This window comes from Lepidochelys kempii, chromosome 10 (genome assembly GCF_965140285.1).
Source record: "Lepidochelys kempii isolate rLepKem1 chromosome 10, rLepKem1.hap1, whole genome shotgun sequence".
Classification (NCBI taxonomy): Eukaryota; Metazoa; Chordata; order Testudines; family Cheloniidae; genus Lepidochelys; species Lepidochelys kempii.
The window spans coordinates 35,279,538-35,300,142 of record NC_136389.1 but is presented as its reverse complement, the minus strand read 5'-3'; the positions used below and the strand labels follow the sequence as shown (position 1 = coordinate 35,300,142).

Below are 20,605 nucleotides of genomic sequence, written 5' to 3'. Positions count from 1 at the left end.
CCATCCTCCAGATTAATGAAGATATTGAACAAAACTGGCCTGAGGGCCGACCCTTGGGGCACTCCACTTGATACCAGCTGCCAACTAGACATCAAGCCATTGATCACTACCTGTTGAGCCCTACAATCTAGTTAGCTTTCTGTCCACCTTATCGTCCTTTCATCCAGCCCATACTACTTTAATTTGCTGGTAAGAATACTGTGGGAGACCGTGTCAAAAGCTTTGCTAAAGTCAAAGAACAACACATCCACTGCTTTCCCCTCATCCACAGAGCCAGTTATCTCGTCATAGAAGGCAATTAGATTAGTCAGGCATGACTTGCCCTTGGTGAATCCATGCTGACTGTTCCTGATCACTTTCCGCTCATCTAAGTGCTTCAGAATTGATTCCTTGAGGAGCTGCTCCATGATTTTTCCAGGAACTGAGGTGAGGCTGACTAGCCTGTAGTTCCCAGGATCATCCTCCTTCCCTTTTTTAAAGATGGGCACTACATTAGCCTTTTTCCAGTTGTCCGGGACCTCCCCCGATCGCCATGAGTTTTCAAAGATAACGGCCAATGGCTCTGCAATCACATCCGCCAACTGCTTTAGCACTCTTGGATGCAGCGCATCTGGCCCCATGGTCTTGTGCTCATCCAGCTTTTCTAAATAGTCCCGAACCACTTCTTTCTCCACAGAGGGCTGGTCACCTCCTCCCCATGCTGTGCTGCCCAGTGCAGTAGTCTGGGAGCTGACCTTGTTCGTGAAGACAGAGGCAAAAAAAGCAATGAGTACATTAGCTCTTTCCACATCCTCTGTCACTAGGTTGCCTCCCTCATTCAGTAAGGGGCCCACACTTTCCTTGACTTTCTTCTTGTTGCCAACATACCTGAAGAAACCCTTCTTGTTACTCTTAACATCTCTTGCAAGCTGCACCTCCAGGTGTGATTTGGCCTTCCTGATTTCACTTCTGCATGCCCAAGCAATATTTTTATACTCTTCCCTGGTCATTTGTTCAATCTTCCACTTCTTGTAAGCTTCTTTTTTGTGTTTAAGATCAGCAAAGATTTCACTGTTCAGCCAAGCTGGTCGCCTGCCATATTTACTATTCTTTCTACACATTGGGATGGTTTGTCCCTGTAACCTCAAAAAGGATTCTTTAAAATACAGCCAGCTCTCCTGGACTCCTTTTCCCCCTCATCTTATTCTCCCAGGGGATCCTGCCCATCAGTTCCCTGAGGTTGTCAAAGTCTGCTTTTCTGAAGTCTAGGGTCCGTATTCTGCTGCTCTCCTTTCTTCCCCATGTCAGGATCATGAACTCTACCATCTCATGGTCGCTGCCTCCCAGGTTCCCATCCACTTTTGCTTCCTCTACTAATTCTTCCCAGTTTGTGAGCAGCAGGTCAAGAAGAGCTCTGCCCCTAGTTGGTTCCTCCAGCACTTGCGCCAGGAAATTGTCCCCTACACTTTGCAAAAACTTCCTTGATTGTCTGTGCACCGCTGTATTGCTCTCCCAGCAGATATCAGGGTGATTGAAGTCTCCCATGAGAACCAGGGCCTGCAATCTAGTAACTTCTGTGAGTTGCCGGAAGAAAGACTCGTCCATCTCATCCCCCTGGTCCTGTGGTCTATAGCAGACTCCCACATGACATCACCCTTGTTGCTCACGCTTCTAAACTTAATCCAGAGACACTCAGGTTTTTCTGCAGTTTCATACCGGAGCTCTGAGCAGTCATACTGCTCTTACATACAATGCAACTCCCCCACCTTTTCTGCCCTGCCTGTCCTTCCTGAACAGTTTATATCCATCCCTGACAGTACTCCAGTCATGTGAGTTATCCCACCAAGTCTCTGTTATTCCAATCACATCAGAATTCCTTGACTGTGCCAGGACTTTCAGTTCTCCCTGCTTGTTTCCTAGGCTTCTTGCATTTGTGTATAGACACTTGAGATAACTTGCTGTTTGTCCTACTTTGTTAGTATGAGGCAGGAGCCCTCCCCTTTCGCATTCTCCTGCTCGTGCTTCCTCCCGGTCTCCCACTTCCCCCAGGGCTTTCGTCTCCTTCCCCCCCGGTGAATCTAGTTTAAAGTCCTCCTCACTAGGTTAGCCAGCCTGCTTCCAAAGGTGCTCTTCCCTCTCTTCGTTAGGTGGAGCCCGTCTCTGCCTAGCACTCCTCCTTCTTGGAACACCATCCCATGGCCAAAGAATCCAAAGCCTTCTCTCCGACATCACCTGCGTAGCCATTCGTTGACTTCCACGATTCAACGGTCTCTACCTGGGCCTTTTCCTTCTACGGGGAGGATGGACGAGAACACCACTTGCGCCTCAAACACCTTTATCCTTCTTCCCAGAGCCACATAGTCCACAGTGATCCACTCGGGGTCATTCTTGGCAGTATCATTGGTGCCCACATGGAGAAGCAGGAAGGGGTAGCGATCCGAGGGCATTGGTGAGGCCTCATCTGGAGTACTGTGTCCAGCTTTGGGCCCCACACTACAAGAAGGATGTGGAAAAATTGGAAAGAGTCCAGTGGAGGGCAACAAAAATTATTAGGGGACTGGAACACATGACTTATGAGGAGAGGCTGAGGCAACTGGGATTGTTTAGTCTGCAGAAGAGAAGAATGAGGGGGGGATTTGATAGCTGCTTTCAACTATCTGAAAGGGGGTTCCAAAGAGGATGGATCTAGACTGTTCTCAGTGGTAGCAGATGACAGAACAAGGCGTAATGGTCTCAAGTTGCAGAGGGGAAGGTTTAGGTTGGATATTAGGAAAAACTTTTTCACTAGGAGGGTGGTGAAGCACTGGAATGGGTTACCTAGGGAGGTGGTGGAATCTCCTTCGTAGAAGTTTTTAAGGTCAGGCTTAAAGCCCTGGCTGGGATGATTTAGTTGGGGATTGGTCCTGCTTTGAGCAGGGGGTTAGACTAGATGACCTCCTGAAGTCCTTTCCGACCTTGATATTCTAAAGGAAATACAAGTAGCTAATCCTAGAGAAAACACTGCTCAGTGGAGTCTCCCCAGTACAATGGAATACCTACGTGGTCAGAACTGCAACAGTTTGCCCATATATGAGGAAAATGCTTTTCCATGCAGGTCTAAGTTTAACACCCCATCATGGGGTTCACTATCACCACTGGGTGCCTTTTTGGGTCTGATCTGGGGATTAGTGCACAACAAGTCTGACACTCCCTCCTTCAGGTCTCACCCCGAGTCTCTCTGTCTCTGGAGTCAGGTTACTCCCTCTTCAGGGTTTGGCCCTCCAGCCAGCTCACTATAGTTTTCCCCTTCTGGGGTATCAATCTTTCTGGACTGTCTCCTAATCCATTGTCCAGATTGTGCCCCTTCCCCAGTGGCTGGTAGGGGAACGCAGGCCAGCCCACTACTCCAGGTTCCAGCCCAGGGACCCTATGACTAGTGTCTGCAGTCTACACAATCCCAGACCCCACTGGGCTGCTCCCTACCTTTTGTCTCTAGCTTTGGCCCTCTCTGTGTTAGCAGTGGTGCTTCTGCTGTTCCCTGTGGCTGTTTCACCCTTCTTGGGCTCTTGTTAGAGTCTGTAGTTCAAGGCAGGATCCCAGGGCTTAGTCTCCCCCTAGTCCTCCTTGTCTCTTACCAACTCCTACCTCTAGAGAGTGATTGCAGAGCTTCTCCCCACAGCCTCCTCTTACCACCAACTTCCTGCCTAGCTCAGCTCCTCCGCAGCTGGGCTTCATTAGGCCTTAGTAGCCCTGCTCTCCCCCAGGTGCAGCCTTTCATGGGGCTAATTGGTCCTTTTTAACTAGACACCCCATCACAACCCCCCCAAGCCCAGGCTGCCCGCCAGCCTGTCAGTTGCCAGGATCCTACCACCTGCTGGTTGCCATAACTATGAGAGGTGCTCTTAAATACTAGCAAATGCATCTGGATTATAGCTCCTCTAACCCAGTTGATTACAGAGAGGAGGTGGGATTAAACTGCTAGCAACTGCCCACTGCCAACAACCTCACAGGAAACGAACAGCTCAGTCACACCCACAGGTAAACCTGAAAAATCTAAGGATCAAAGCCAGAACCAGCACACCTGAAAGATGATAAAGAAAGCAAAGAGCTTGCCTCAGTTCCCCTTGAGGTACACAGCAATCACAGCCATTCTCTGGAGCTAGCATCATGGAGACCTCTCTCTGGAGCCTGTCAGTGCAGCTCTGAGACTCTACACACCCATGCTCCCAGCACCTATCAGCTCTGGGGGTGAGGGGTGGGGAAGCTCCCATGAGGAAGAAAGCCATATCTCTGTCTCTGCTGGCTGGCTAGCTGTCCTGATGGTATAATTTGAAGCTCATCTCTCTCTCTCTCTCTCTCTCTCTCTCTAGTGTTGATGCTGAGTGTGGTGTATCAAAGCATGTGGTGTAAAAGAAAACTGTAAGCAATCGTGGGGCCTCAATGTGTTAATGTTTTGGGCAGGCTGCAAAGTCCCTTTCTCGGAGGCATTTGGGGCAAAGGTGAAGGTGAGGGATTGAAGGCTGAAAGTCCATATGGGTTTGTGGCTGGGTCATTATTGAGTAGTCTAGTCATCCAGTGAATTGCAGTGCAGTTGTGCAGTTTTGTGTTTTAAATAACAATGAAGCACTGAGAACCCAGACTAGACCCTGGAGCAATTGCTCTAAATCACGAAGCTCCATCCATGTTTAGCTGGTTAGTGATGAGAAGCCCCATTAACATTCACTATCAATGCCATGGTAGAGGTCAGCAGTTCCAACAGGATTGATTGTGTCAGTGTCATAGCCATCTGCATAGAACAGCCAAAGAGAAATGCTCCAAAACCATTAGTCACAGATCTATCCTTTGCTCTGACAAGCTCTTGGAACAGTGGGTGCTGATTCAGGGTACATACCATCTGCGAGGAAAGGGGGGCAGTTCTTTTTCTCTGCATGGGCCAGTGGCGAGAGCATCAGGCTAGGGGTCAGGAGATCTTGGTTGTATTCCTGGTTCTGCCATCAGCCTCCTGACTCTATCTTGTCCGCGCACCTGTGGCGATCAGAGGCAGGAATTAGCCCCTTGTCTGCCTGTGAGCAGATGGGGCCTCTGCCTCCTGTCACAGACATCCCGTTGAGTTCAAAGCAGGTTTTTGAAAGATTCAGGGCAAGAAATGTACCTCACTGTGAGTAAATGAGGGGAGAAGTCCAACAGTGCAAAGAAACTTTTGTAGCTGTCTAGAGCAGTCGTCTCCAAACTGGGTTGCACAAGATGATCCCGGGGGTGTGTGGCCACAGGAGCGCCGCCAGACCGCACTCCGTTTTTTTTTCTTTGGCAGCAGCTCTGCATGTCCACGGCTGGTGTTCCCCTCCGGTGGCGCGCCTGTGGCAGGTCTTCCGGTCCTGTTCCATCGGTGGCGGGCCTGTGGCAGGTCTTCCAGTCTTCGCCCTGGGGGTGTGCAAGCCAAAAAGTTTGGAGACCACTGGTCTAGAGGATTTAGATACACAGCTCCCCTCATTTCAAAGCCAGCTAGGGGCTTTAGACTCTTAACCAGCTCTTTACGTTAAAAGAGGGATTCTTATGAACCTTGGGGAAAACCTCCATCTGGCTGAAAAGCACCATGGAATCAAATTTTGTGGCTAGATTTAAACAAAGGGTGGCTTTACACCCCTTCATGACACATTTGTGACACACCTCCAGCTAAGATGGTGATGAGCATTCATGAGTCAGTGTGTAAGCGCCCATCAGTGGGACACAGGAGAACGTTTCCCCTACGTGGAGCACTGCACAGTTGGCCAGCTGCATTATGGGTATTGCTCACCTTCCTCTGAGTCATTGTTGGAAGCAGGATACTGATCTAGCTGGGTCCAGTGTGGTGGATTTGGTTTCCTTTATCTTGCTAGAAGTCCCATCTCAGCACCCATAAATCTACGTCCAGCCTGCTTTGTCACGGCAAACCTGCTGTGTCCATCACTGGGGTCTCTAGGCCCCAGTACTGGCCACAAACAGATCTTTCCCATAAACGATGAAACAAAACGTATTGATGGGAATCTGTGGTTAACAGAAGCTATGGGCAACTTTCCAGGCCGGCTTGCCTATGTCTAACTGTCCTCTACTGCCACCTAGGGGAAGTGTCTGTTTATACTAGGGAAAGAGGTGTGGTGGGACAGGAATTCAAAGCAGAAGCTGCCCATCCATTCCCCCTTTGTGCTTCCAGGTCCATTTCCCATATATTGAATGTTAAGAGTTGAGCTGAGTGGCTGCTCCAATATGCTTATTAGGGCTTGAGACAGTTCTGTAGAGCCAGCAAGAATCTGGCTCAGGCTTTGACTTCACAGCAACAGTATTTGGCAGTAAGTGACTATAGGGCTTGTTTTAGTTTGTACAGGTTTATTTACTGTGAGGAACATCATCTACAACCCTCCCTGCACCCTACAACTAAACACCAGGATCTGCTTCATCTAGAGTCTTCTTGGCAGCTCAGTGAACATCATTTGGTTTTGGTGATTTATAATCAGCATTTGAACTTCAAAAATTAATGGGAGAATTGGGCCAAATCTGACCTGCAGCCCCTTGCTGTTCCAGCCCTGGCCTTCCCTATGCAGCTCTGCTAATGCCCCTTATCCCTGCCCTGCAGCCCCACCTTGCTATTCTACTCAAGCAGACCATGTCAATTTCATTAGCGTGTGTGATGGTTTTGTCACATGGAGAACAGTGCAGAACCTCAAAAAGAACAGTGGGAGGGGCTAGGTTGGGGGAATATATGAAGCCCGTTCTCTAATGCCCCTCTAAAGGGGGTAGGGACTGAGCAATTCAGCTTTTACTGTTCAAACATTCAGGTTGGTTTGTTTTTAAATGGTGTATATAATAGGATCCTGAGGGGCTGTGGGTAAAAATCTCTTTAGTTTTGGAAATAATGCTTCCCCCAGCAGGTGTTCTGTAAAGTGTATTGTGTGCAAGGAACATCTTTCATTCATGAAAGAGCTGACACGCCTCATGGAATTGATTTTAGGGCCAGAAGGAATAGTTAATTTAGCCACTGACCTCCTTTCTATCACAGGCCAGAGAATTCCATCCCACCACTCCTGCAGTGAGCCCAATCACCTGTGTTTGACTAAAGCCTTTCTTCCAGCAAGGCTTCCTGCCTCATCCTTTGCATCTTCACTTCCATCCTAGTGCTTGGGTCAAGGGTGTTAATTGTCAGCCAACACTATTAATCCACACCGAGGGGTGCCCAGCAGCTCCATTGCTGTTGCAGGGGATGGAGTGGCATCAAGAGGGGGACTGGGAGAAGCTGAAGTAGCTAAATATTGAGAGAGCCCCTGGGACCCAAAGATCCCAGTTAGGATCAGGTCCAGGAGTGGCAGAAGTGCCCTAAAAGGAGGGGGGGGGGGGAGGCACAGGTTCCTGAACCATGGCCCCACCCTTCTCCCCAAGGCCCCGCCCTTGCGCCACCTATTCCCCCAAGGCCCTGCCCTCACACCGCCTCTTCCCCCCCCCATACCCCCACTCGTGCCTCTCCACCCCCTTTTCCCCATCACATGCCCTTGTGGCCAGTATAAAGTGGGAGGCCATGGCCCCTTGGTCCACCGTGCCGGCACCCCGATCAGGTCACCATGGTGCTAGGCTCTGAAGTGGCATCTTAACCAGTACTGGATTGGTTGGTAAACTGGGTCCATTCCAACAAAATGTGTTTGAATGCAGCCAAATGCAAAGTCATACATGTAGGAAGAAGGACTGCAGGCCAGACCTACAGAATGGTGGGCTGTATTCTGGAATGCAGTGATGCCACAAACAATCCGGGGGTCATGGTGGACGAGCAACTCAACAACAGCTCCCAGTGTGATGCTGTGGCAAAAAAGGCTAATGCATAAATAGCGGAGTAGCGAGTAGCAATAGGTAGGTGATTTCACCTCTGCATATAGCATGGGTGAGACTGACACTGGAATGGTGCCTCCAGAGCTGGTGGCCACATTTTTAAAAGTTATTTGAAAATTGGAGAAGGTGCAAAGAAAAGCCACATCAATATCTCAAGGGCTGGAGAAAAATGCCTGGCAGTGAGGGATTTAAGGAGATCAATTTGTTCAGCTTGCCAACAAGATGATTGTGAGGTCACTGGATTGCAGGGGATAAGAACCTTCATGAGGAGAAAATACCGAGTATTAACAAGCTCTTTAATCTAGCAAAGAAAGACATAACAAGAACCAATGGCTAGAAGCAGAGGGCTGACAAATTCAAATTGGAAATAAGGCACACATTTTTAGGTGAGGGTGATTAAACACTGGACCAAACTCCCAAAGGAAGTGGTGAATTCTCCATCTCTTGGTGTATTCAAATCAAGACTGCATGCCATTCTGGAAGATGTGCTTTACTCAAACACAAGTTATTGGGCTCAGTGCAGGGGAAACTGGGTGAAATTTAATGGCCTGTGATTTACAGGAGGTCAGAGTAGGTGATCTAATTCTGGATTTACACTCTATGGATTTCTTTGGCCAGTAGGAGCTCTGGAACAAAGGGCTTTGCCTGAAGGGGAGAGTCCTCAGCTGGGACATTAACAAAACAATCCAGAACAGTTAAGTAAACTTAGCAATGAGAGCAAAGTGGATTTAAATCGTTTGGGGAATGGGACCCTGCCCCTCCCTCTCTGTGTGCCATGAAGGCTAATCCAGAAACACGGCAGCCATGGATCTCAAGGAGACAACCCCATCTCTCCCCACCCCATACACACTGATCCCAAGACCTCTGAATAGCTGGCCTTTCAGCAGCACATCACTTCTTTCTTCCAATCATCACTCACAGCTCCCTATGCCGTGTGCAAATAGCACTGGTTAGAATTTAGAGCTGCCCCCGAATGAGGCAATCTTATCGAACATGCAGTGAAGAAGCAGCTGATGGTGCATCACAGCATCTTCCACCAAGGAATGGATTTCATGTCATTACTTGTTTAGCTCCCTGGAGAAATCAATTTTGACAAACCATTTCAAGCTCACTTGGAGATGGTTTTCAAAATTAATTGAAATTAGAAAGGCACCACTAACTAGCACCAGAAAAAAGGGCAGCTCTGCTTAAGTTTCCTCACCCTGGCATTGGACAATGGAGCTGCTTCTGGGAGCTAAGCTGGATGAGAGCTGAAATGCATCTACAGGTCAGAAGCCAGAGTGCAGGAGCATTATCAACAAATAAAGCCTGAGCGTCAGCCTCTTGCCACACAGCAGAGCCAACAAATCTGGCACTATAGACACTTACATCCCTAAAAGCAGGTGTAGCGCTCAGAGTGGGCCCAGACAAGACCCTCATTCATGCTGGGGCAGGACAAGTGCTCCATTTACTGACACACATCATACCACAATACTTACGCTGCCAAACTTCCACTCTCCTTGCCTAGCACCCCTACCCAGTCTCTGCCACAAGAGTGCTGAAAATGGCATGGCCTTGCTAACCAAGACTGGGAGCTCCAGCGCAGAGGGGTCAATCCCATGACTTAATGAGCAAAGAACCCACTTAACAGTCAAGGAGAGTAAGAGTGTGTAGATCTGACAAGTGCAGTAGAGCTGTAACTCTTTAATGCTCCCACTGAAGTCAACAGCAAAATTCCTATTGACTGAAACAGGAGCAGGAATGAGCCCAGAGCTCCTGGCAAACATCCTGTGAGTGACATTAACCATCTTAATGATCCAGTAGCTCCCTGCTGCGCTCTGGAAAAGAGTCTGTACTCAAATTGGAGATTAGCAAAGGCCTGTTCTATGGCGTTTGGTTTGCTTGTTCCCATTGACAACTGATGTTTAGAGACTTATTCCCTAGTTGTATTCCTCACTGATGGTGTTTGTAGAATACTAAATCCTGCTGCTGCTACAGACCTGCTCAGAGAGGTGTGTCTTATTGCAAACTGTGACAATTGTCTGCATTTTTCAAATATTTCATGTGTAATTTGTGTGCATACTCAGGTGCATGGGGGCTTCCCTCAGACCTGTTCTCCTGGGTAGTTTACCTTGCTGCCGTTTATGTTACTGCAGGAAGTGGTTGGTTTAATTCCTCTCTCCCCATCCCCATTGTTGTGTGCTAAGATTCTCTCACCTGGAAGAATCCAGAGGCCTGCAGGGCAGATGTACCTTTGTAGTCAGGCATTGCCCGATACGTGACAGCATTTTGCTTAACTGCAGTGAATGGTAGTTATAGATCTGGTGCAGGATAGCACTGTACCAAGGCAGCATGCTGGTGAGAGCTCAGACCCAAGTAAGGGCAGCAGGATGGTCTGGACTCAGCAACACCTTCTGCACAGGACAGAGCTCCTCACAAATGGGAGCTTTGCCAAGGCATCTACAGCTAGAGATCCCCTGGCCAGAGACAGTAGCAGAGTGAGGCATGCAGCAACTGCTGAGACTACGTAAGCCAATGGGCTAGGTAATGCCCCAAAGCCTTGTGGAACTCCCCTATGCAATCCCTATTTATTGAGGTGTGGCAATGGTGGGGGTAGAAAGTATTTGTAACATGACCTCTTGTATCTAATATATAACAGGACACCTTTGGGTTTACTGAGTCACTGTTATGGGTGTATGTACTCACTGCAGAGCTCCCACCTAGTGACTATAAACCCTACATGGCATTTCATAGGTGCTTAAGCAACACTTCTAGTTTTACAATTACCCTCTCTAACAACCTGATCCAAAGCCCACTGGCTTCACCGGGCTTTGGATCACGCTGCTATTGTGAAGAAGGCAGGAAATCTCCATCCTCTGTGATGCAGGAAGAATACCACTTGGCTAAGGAGTTTGGTCTCATTTTCATTAGCCTTTCATGCAGCAAACTGGTTGGCTCAACAGCCTTGGGTCCACATACAAAGCTTGTCACCTGCTCCAATCCAAGAGCTCCATGGATCTTTTAAATTTTCAATTGCTACTGTTCTAAGCTCTATTAAGAACGTGAGAGGAAATGAAGATTTACTGTGTCTTTTCAAACCCACAATGATTCGAGGCAGAGGTTAGTCAGCGGAATAAAACACTGGTGGGTAAATATATGATCACTCAGATGGGGTTCATTCTTTAGTGTTAATTTGGAGGAAGGATCAGTCAGCAAAACCACAATCAAATAAGAAACAGAATCTTCTAAAACAAGCTTTTACAAAATTAGAAACAGATTAAGTTATTTCTAGCACCGAGAGGGTGGCATGGACCTGCTAAATCAGAGGTGGGCAAACTATGGTGGGTGGGCCGGATCCAGCCCGCCAGCTGTTTTAATCTGGCCCTCAAGCTCCCGCTGGGGAGTGGGGTCTGGGGCTTGCCCCGCTCTGGCGCTTCAGCCGGGGAGCAGGGTTGGGGACCACGCCATGTGGCTCCCGGAAGCAGCAGCATGACCCCTCCCGCAGCTCCTACGCATAGGAGCAGGCATGGGCCTCCGCTCTGCACGCTGCCCTCACACCAAGTGCCACCCCTGCAGCTCCCATTGGCCGGGAACCACAGCCAATGGGAGCTGCAGGGGCGGTGCCTACAGAGGGGGCAGCGTGCAGAGCCGCCTGGCCGTGCCTCTGCATAGGAGGTGGAGAAGGAACATGCTGCTGCTGCTGCTTCCAGGAGCTGCTTGAGGTAAGTCCTGCCTGGAGCCTGCATCCCTGAGCCTCTCCTTGCACCCCAAACACCTGCCCCAACCCTTATCCCCCTCTCACCCTCTGAACCCCTTGATCCAGCCCAGAGCACCCTCTTGCACCCCAAACCTCCCATCCCCAGAGCCTGCTCCCCCATCCAGAACCTGCACCCCTTCCCACACTCCAACCCCCTGCCCCAGCCCTGATCCCCCTATTGCCGTCTGAACCCCTTGATCCTAGCCTGGCGCACCCTCCTGCACCCCAAACACCTCACCCCCAGCTCCACCCCAGAGCCCTCACCCCCTCCCACACCCTAACCCCAATTTTGTGAGCATTCATGGCCTGCCATACAATTTCTATTCCCAGATGTGGCCCTCAGGCCAAAAAGTTTGTTCACCCCTGTGCTAAATCCTTTCTAGGAGTCACTCACACCCCTTCTGCGTGGCATTTAGTTTATTCTATGGTGCAGTGCTAGCATGCACTGGACAGTGGACGATCAGCTGATTTGTCGATTTAGAAAGGATCTATTCCTGCTGGGCACCAAAATCCAGCCCTGGATTTACCTAATGATTGTACTGTCTGTAGCAACACAGAAGAGACAGGACTCTGTTGTAATGGATGTAAATAGGATTCTTTACAGAGGCTGCTGGACAGAGACCCTGTGGTTCTCTCTGGGTTCACAGACTGATTCAGGGGCTGCTGCCTATGGTGCAATGATGAGTGGTATCCGATCAAATCTGCACCATTGTTAGGGAGAGAATTTTCTTCCTCTGTTCGGTTCCTTAACAAGGACCGGGCCAGTGCACAGCGGGAATCCTCCACCCTCAAGGATTACAGGAGTATATTTGAGAAATTTAGCACTGGTGAAGCAATACCTCTGGCATTTGGTAGACTGGCATTCCAGTTGCTCCGGGGCAGAAGGTAGTTTGTGCTCAGCAGAATCACAAGAGGCAGGGGTGGGTTTTCAAACACATCAATCGGTCAGCAGCAATAAAGGCTCTGCCTCAGCTCTCATCCAGTTCTGAGCTGCTCCACAGGTCTGACTGCATTGCCTCAGAGCCCTGCTAACTGCAGCCAGACTAAAGAGACCAGCTAGCACTGACAGTGCTGCACTGATTCTGGCTGTGGTGAATTGCACCTCATTTCCTACCATTGAGGGCTGCACAGATATGCAAAGGTCTGATGTACTGGGCTATAGCTTGAGAGGCTGGGACTCAGAAGCAACGCTTGCTGGACACAAACCTAGGATAACTTAGGGCTTGGCTACACTGGCGAGTTACAGCGCAATAAAAGAGCCCCAGGCGCACTAGCTCACTACCCGTCCACACTGGCAAAGCACGTAGAGTGCTCTGACTCCGCGGCTACAGCGTTGCTGGTATTCCACCTCGGCAAGTGGAATAATGTTTGCTGCGCCCGCAGCGCCAGTGTGAATGAGGTGTTGCTTTACTGCGCTCTGATCAGCCTCTGCAAACATCCCATAATCCCCTTAAGTCAAGTGACCACTCTTGTCATTGTTTTTAAATCGCTGCAGGAATGCGGAAATGCCCTTTGAAAGCTCCATTTCTGACAGCCGGCTGCTTATCTGCTCCGAGACAAAGCAACCATTAGTGTGGAATGCTGTGTGGGAGAGAGAGAGGTGGGGGGGCGAAGAGGGGGGTTTGCTGCTGTCTGAACTTACAAGACACCATGCTGACATGCTCTCAGCCCCCCAAAAACCCACTCTCTCACCCCACATACACACAACACACTCCCTGTCACACTCCACCCCCCACCATTTGAAAAGCACGCTGCAGTCACTTGCATGCTGGGATAGCTGCCCATAATGCACCGCTCCCAATGCCGCTGCAAGTGCCACAAATGTGGCCACACCAGTGCGCTTGAAGCTGTCTGTGTGGACAGACTGCAGCACTTTCCCTACTGCTCTCTATGAAGGCTGGTTTAACTCAAAGCGCTCTACATCTGCAAGTGTAGCCATGCCCTTAGATAACGATTTCTTCTTTAAAGCATTTTACAGGCAGGAGTTAATCCTCGCAGTACACTGGAGAGGTAGCCTACTACCATCATTCCCCGTTTTACAGATAGAGAAACTGAGGCACAGAGTGATCAGGGCTTAGGACCATGAAGGTATTTAGGCTCCTAACTTCTGTTGCTTTCTGTGGAAGTTCGGAGCCTAACTAGCTTTGTGGATCTGGGCCTAGGAGACTTTTGGGAAAATCTCGGAGCTAGTGGAGACTGGGTCAGATGCAGGATATGCTTGTTTCAAATCTCCCTCTCTGATTTTGAACATTAGGGAAGATTTGGGGCAACCAGAAAAGAAATAGTCAGTTTTAGATCTGAAAAAGCTAGAATATTCTGTGGGATACAACCCACTGCTAGATCAGCCACGCGAAGGGCTGATGTATTACAGGCATTAGGGATCCTTCCAAAGACCCACTACAGGCAGGCAAAGAAACCACCCTCATGGGCCTCTCCTTCAAGGTGCTTCCCTTCTCTCTGGGTGCTGAACCAAAACTAGAATTCTAAACCTGCTGCTACCAAGTAAGTCCAAGCAAGGACACGCTGCTGGCTGGCTAGTTACCTCCCATTGTTATAACCTCTTTATCCTGAGCCAGATGTGTCCCATGTGTTCTAGCTGTTTAAATACAGGGCTAGGAATCAGGAACTGCTCAGGGAGTCCTAATGCTGGATCTGACCCTCACGCCTTGAGTGACCTTGGGCAAGTTGCTTTCCCTCTCTCTCTGCCTCATAGCCTCACATGTGAAATGGGGCTGATAATCCAGACCTAACTCACAGGATGGCAGCAGGACCAGTTACTGTCTGTAACGGCCAGTCTACACTGAAAACCTATATAGGGATAGCCATGTTTCTCAAGGGGGTGTGAAAAATCCACACCCCTGAGTGACACAGTTAAGCCAACCTAAGCCTGGTGTGGACGACGCTAGATCAACGGCAGAGTTCTCCTGTTGCCTTAGCTCCTGCCTCATGGGAGGTGGATTCCATCAGTTGATGGGAGAACCCCTCCCGTCGCTGTTGTCCACATGGAACCACTTCAGCTGTACCGCCGTAGTGTTTCAAGTGTAGATATACCCTAATTGCCACCGTCAGGGCCCCATTGCACAAAGCAGAATCCTGGATCCAGCAGCAAAGCTCAAATAAACAGCAAAGCTTCTTTTTCTTTGCAACCATAAGAACTCGTCTTTCAAATGTGAATTGAGCATAACTGATGTGTTGTCTACCTGAGTGTGCAGGCAGCCTGAAACCACAGGCAGAGAGGTGTGAACTGCCCCATCCATTTCAGTGGTGTGTGTGAAATATACACTATTAAGATCCCATTGTCCACATTCACTATTTCACTACCACTCTTTTGATCATTTGGCTTTGGTGCTTATCCTAGAGCCCAAACTGCCTGCTGCACATTTCCCCAAGTGCCAGAACCTCTTGCTTCCTCCAGCATCTGTAGTACAATGATGCACTGGTGAGACACGAACCTGCAGTGCAATAAAAATAAAAATTCACAGGCTCTGATTTTCCAAGGTGCTGCGTACCTATGACTCTAGTGGAGATGAATGGGAGTTCTGGGCACACCAGCACCCAGAGACTGAAGGCCCACTTAGTGAATCGCACAAGGAGCATGGTAGACATTGTACTGATTGTTTTCATAACTCAGTAGCATCACCCCAGAGTGTATGAAACTGCTGCGGAGTCTCACCCCTGCTGTGCTGGGGTGCCTCAGCATGCAAGGGTCTGGGCTGCTGAATACCACTCCTGAGCGCTGGAGCGTACAGAAGACTGTGACAGTAGAGCAGTGCTGGTGAGCTGGCTCACATCCACGACAGGATGAACGGTAGCAGGGCACGTGCTGCTATCAGTGGGAGGTGGACATTTGCAGCTTGCTGAGGGCGATTTTTAATGGTGGGAATACGGACTCTCGCCTGTTCACGGGGCACACTCTGGATGGTCACTAGCCCATCTAAGTGCAGGAGGGGAATGGAGATTCAGGGCTGGCCTCAGGCGGCATGCGCCACAGAGAGATCAGTTTGCAAGCTGGGTGCAAGTTTCAGGAGCAGATCACTGCTGCCTTCAGCTCTCGAATGGGAGTGAACTGAGTCTGCAACGGGGAAGGGCAACATGCTGCTTAACCCTCTGGCTGCCTGGAACACCCATCTGCAGAGAACATCTGCCCAGATGAAGGTATCCACCAGTAATGTGGAAAGATACCAGCAGTTTATAGGTTAAAGCTGGGAAAAATCAGCTGGGAATCGAGACAGAGGGGTAGCAGGGCTGCTCTCTGGCATTACCAAGGTAACTCAGCAGAAAAACAAGGGGTTTGATGTAACAGGAATGAAAACAGTAAAGTGAAGGGGAGCAAGGCTCCAGCAACCCACCTTCCCCCCACAGACCCATCACCAGAGCTGCACCTATTGCTAGACCAGCTTCAAAATATAAAATCAGGAGCAAACTTGGGAACAGCTGCCTTCTGGACAGGACTCTCGTAGTGCCCCTTCCCCCCCACCCCCACCGCTAATCCCACCCCCACCAAGACATACATTGAATCTTCAACTTTGCCATTTTCACTTTTGCCCCAGCAAGGTCATCCCAACGGCTGATGGCCAGAGGTCATAGCTGTTCCCTGACCCTGTGTCATAGGGATGTCCAAAGCCGTAGTGTTTGCTCAGCGTCCTGTCAGTCCCTGGTCGTCCATCATTTGTCTTTCTTCACTTCCATGGCCCAATGATCTGTAAGACAGAATGGAAGTCAAGGAATGAAACTGACGTGAAATCCATCATGGACTGGCCTAGATCAAGGCAGAGCTCAAAAAGAGCACTGGGGGATGGGGACCGGGCAGGGAGGGAGCCCCCTCATTCAAACAACTTCAGTAGCTTATTGTGGAGGTGCCATGGCAGCTCCACAGTTCAGACTGCCTAGAGATTTGTGCTTAAAGCACGGCTTAAACCTCTTTGGGATAAATAACAGAGTGTACCTTCCCCATACTCTGAATACAGAGTAAATGTTCAGGCAAGCCTCTTAATTAAGGTGGGTTCTGATTAACATAACATGGGCCCTTCGAGACAGGACAAGCCCCTCCCTTCCAACTGTTGGTGTGTTGTTTGGTTAGGTAACATTACAAAATAAACAGGGGATACTTCTGTGTGGGTCTCTGATTAGTCCTGTGTGCCTCAGAGCTGATCTGGGTTGTTGAAAATCATGATGCAACTATACAGTCCGTGGGTTTGGCAAGGTGAGAGAGGGCCAGGACGGAGAGAGGGGGCAGGGGAGGCTGACACCTACACGTGTCTCTGCACAGTGAGCCTGCAGTCAGAGCAGACGGAAAAGGCACCTCATTACTTAGCAAGGACACACCTTCTCCAGGGGCCAATGGTGCTAGTTACAGGTGCCAGATGAACAGCCCTGAGCTGGCTGGAAAACCACAGCTCTCTTTCACCAAACATTTAGAGCTTTCAAAATTTATTTTTGTTTTGACCAAGACCTCCCAAAATGATTTGTTAAATGGTGGGCAGCCTGCGGGGGACAGAGGGAGGGATACCACCCACCAGCGCAGTTCATAACCACTGGGCTTAAGAGTCAGTTAATCTCTTCTCTTGGAGCTATTCCACTTCGTACACATAACGAAATATTCTTTGGGCCAAAAGGAGACTGACTCTGCAGCCTGGTGATCAGGGCCCATCGCCCAGGACATGGGAGACCCAGGTCCAAATCCCAGCTCTGAATCAGGCGAGCCTGGGTCTGCCACCTGCAGCTGTAACTAATAGCTCCTTGGGCATTCTGTGAATGTGGGCAGCTCACTCAGTGTGGGGCTCTGTCCCCCCTAGTGTGGCTGGGCCACATATAGTGAAAGATGAGCCTACATCAGCCTTGGCTAACAGAGCTTGGCCTTTTAGCTCAGTCAGTGCCGCTCCTGCTTTAAGATCCAGAGGCCCAAGGATTAATTCCCACTGCCAACGATGCACCCAACTCAATGGGCAAGCATGCACCAGCCCCTCCTAGCAGATTGGTGCCATTGTCCTTTACACCACTTTGTATTACGTGGCTTGGCCCTCTTTGAACACCTGGGGGCAGATCCTGTGCTGGTGGAACTGGCCAAAGCTCCATTGTGCAACCTCTCACACACACGCTTTCTAATTGTGCCCAGACGAAACCAGCTGGCCTGGAATTTCTCCCACGTGGCCCTGCCCTGTGGGTTTTGGGAGGGAGACTGCAGATTTAATAACCACACATTTGTGCTTCCTAACTATTTGCCCGGCCTTTTCTCAAGAAGCCTAGCCTGGAACTCTTTGGGCAGGGGAGGTATCCCAGATGAGTTTTTGCAAGCCTTCAGGACCTTTGGAGAGGTCCCACACACTTGGGAGCCAAACACACCTTCAGTCTGTGGCCCTGGGCTACGAAGAATCTGCTCATGAATCACCGCAGCACAAGGTATTTCATATTGCTGATCTTGGAAAGTCTACATGGGAAGGGTAGAGGCTCCTCTGCGATGTGACCCCACCCTCACCCCATCTAACTACAGCACCAGGAAAATGGTGACAGCTATTAACCAGATGTGCAGTGGGGAGGCACGGACAAGAAAAGCAGTGTGACCAACAGGCAGCATGGGGTCCACTCCAACCACTGACCAGTGCAACACAGCCCTGACCCCTGCCTGGCAAGGAAAGCCCAGGACTACCATGCCAGCTGCTGATGAGTGCGTGGTGACCCTCAATGCCTGTGACCCTGAACGCACTCACTCTGAATGCACCATGCCTGGGACAACACCCTTGTGCCAAAGTTGCTGGTTTGCCTGCAGCATACCAAGAGGTGTTCAAACATTAGGTCCGGACGGCGCATCTAGTCCCACAGAGGGGGAAATACACGTCACCTAGAGCTTAGCAGAGTGTGATGCAATACCCAACAGCGCAGGGAAGTTGTTAGGGGAGGTCAGCCAGCTTCCCCCATCCACCACCAGGGTTGTGCCAGTCACATAGGATGCCAAGGGGCTCGCCAAGTACAGCACACTGTGGGCAATCTCCGTCTTATTCCCTGCCCTATGGAGGGGCACTGTATCAAAGTAGCTGTCCGCTTCTGCACGAGCACCACCTATAGAGAGAACAAAACAAGCTGAGGCCCTCAGGCTCTTTACCCATCAGGAGGCTGTTCCCCTACCCAGGGCAAAAGGCTGCAACTGGCTGGCATTGTTTGGTTGCTACAAGGAGCCCAGATACTACACTGATGGAGCCACACTAAGAAACTAGAGCAGATGCAGAAACATACACGAGGATCTGCCCATGGGCAAAGGGGGGAGATTGAGGAAGAGAAGATCTAGGCTGAAGAGCAAGAAAGAGTTCTACCAAGGAGCTCTCTTAGCCTGGGGAGCAGCCTCCCCTGGAGATGGTGGAAGCCCCTTGCTTAGGACAGGACAGATACCTGAAGAATACAGACAAGGAAACAATCCTGCGGCAGGGAGGGTGGATTAGGTGACCTCATGACCTTGATGGTCTCTTAATTATCACAGAAATATACCCAATGTTTCCATACACAGGCCAGTCGGCTGGGGCAGCACAGGTAGGGCTAGACCACCTGTTGTGACACTGCAGGACAACACTGAGGGCAAGAAACAAGCCTTTGTACAGCACCCAGGGTGAGAATCTCAGCGGCTAAGCAGAGGGACCAATACTTGCCCCTGTGGCCACAGGGTAAACTAACGAAGTGGTGCAAAGTCCCTGCCCAGCTTCACCACAAGAGGGGGCCTGCGAGCATCAGGGCTTGCAGCACGACGCTGGTCAGGGTTTGGCAGAGGCAGCATTCTGAGCTCTGGGGGGCTGGTACACCATCTAAACTCCCCCCTTACACACATATAGTTGCACTAATCAGAGAGAGCCCGAGCTCTCAGGAGAAGCCTCCACCTGGGGACTTCTCTGAGAGCCCCTTACCGAGTCGCCGGTATCCCTCGGTGCCCGCAATGGGGCCTGGTGCCAGACTGTTGACACGGATGTTGTTGGGCCCCCACTCCACTGCCAGGTGCCTGGTCATTGCATCTGGGAGGAAGGACATTCAAAGCAGAATGAAAAACAGAGCAAAAACAGTGAAGGGATTTCAGAGTGAACAGAGGGAGCCGCCGGTTGGAACGAGAGGCAGAGGTGGGGAGTGTAGGTCTTTGCGAACAGGGACTGCTAACAGGAAGTTTTGAGAGGGAGTTCTCCAGGTGAAGGAGGAGCAAATATAAGACTCTTGGAGTAAGTGGCTATCTGTAGTGTGTGTTTGTGGGTTACTTGCTGTATGCTGAGCTTGTGTTTCTCTGTCTGTTTGTTTTTGTTTGTTTGAAGGACTGTGTGCTGTGGCCGGCAGTTGGAAGCTGTGAGCTTCTAAACAAGGTTTGAAATCTAGAAGCCTCTGCTCACTGGCTTTGAAATCTAGAAGCCTCTGCTCACTGGCTGAGCCTTAGTCAGGGGGCAGCGCTTTCAAGAAGGCCAGGGCTTTATAAAGCAGGGGGCAAGCGACCAGGGACTGCTAACGGGGAGTTTTGAGAGGGAGTGTGGAAGGGGAGTGGGAAGGGGGTGAGGTACACTTGCCATTCTTTAAAACCTTTAAACTAAACTATCATCAAAACTTCTTGATTTAAACAAAACCCTATCATTAACCTAGGTAGCTGTAGGAGAAAATGCAGGCAGAAGCCCAGCAGCAGAGTGGGGGCTGTCCTGTTTATTGCATTCAGTGTAGCATGTATGATACCTGCCCTGTGGGCAGGTGGCGTCTAAGTGTGCATTCGGTGCAAGGAGTTCCTGGCCCTCAGAGACATGTATGGGCTTTGGAGGCCAAGGTGGCAGAACTGGAGGAGCTAAGGGAGGCAGAAAGGTATGTCGATGAAGCTTTCCGGGACACTGTACATTTGTCCCACTTCCGGTCAGACAGCCCCTGCACTGTTAAGGAGGATGAAAGCCCCAGAGAAGGAGAGCGGTCAACAGGAATAGAGGGAAACCTTCCCATAGTTGGGACCCTCCTTCCAGATGATGTTGGGGTATCCTCTCGCACTGAGGTTACCTCTCCGGGGGGAGGGAACTCCAGTTATTAGGAAAAGGCAGGTGTTAGTAAAGGGAGATTCAA

At 50.1% G+C, this 20,605-nt stretch overlaps 1 protein-coding gene across 5 annotated transcripts in view; it reads right to left on the bottom strand.

Annotated features, from left to right (window-relative positions):
- Positions 1–2,866: 2,866 nt before the first annotated feature.
- The window catches only part of DECR2 (2,4-dienoyl-CoA reductase 2), a 43,686-nt gene continuing 25,947 nt past the window's right edge, over positions 2,867–20,605 (bottom strand). For 3 of the 5 annotated variants that reach the window (XM_073362841.2, XM_073362847.2, XM_073362846.2), the window contains 4 exons: positions 19,435–19,539; positions 18,413–18,601; positions 16,057–16,245; positions 12,119–14,997 (listed from right to left, as the gene is read on the bottom strand). In XM_073362841.2, coding sequence (XP_073218942.1) covers positions 16,211–16,245; positions 18,413–18,601; positions 19,435–19,539 — 329 coding nt within the window. In that variant the 3' untranslated portion in view covers positions 12,119–14,997; positions 16,057–16,210. Of the gene's footprint in view, positions 5,380–12,118; positions 14,998–16,056; positions 16,246–18,383; positions 18,602–19,434; positions 19,540–20,605 lie in introns of those variants that run through there. The other 2 variants (XM_073362842.2, XM_073362844.2) reach the window with 2 other exon arrangements.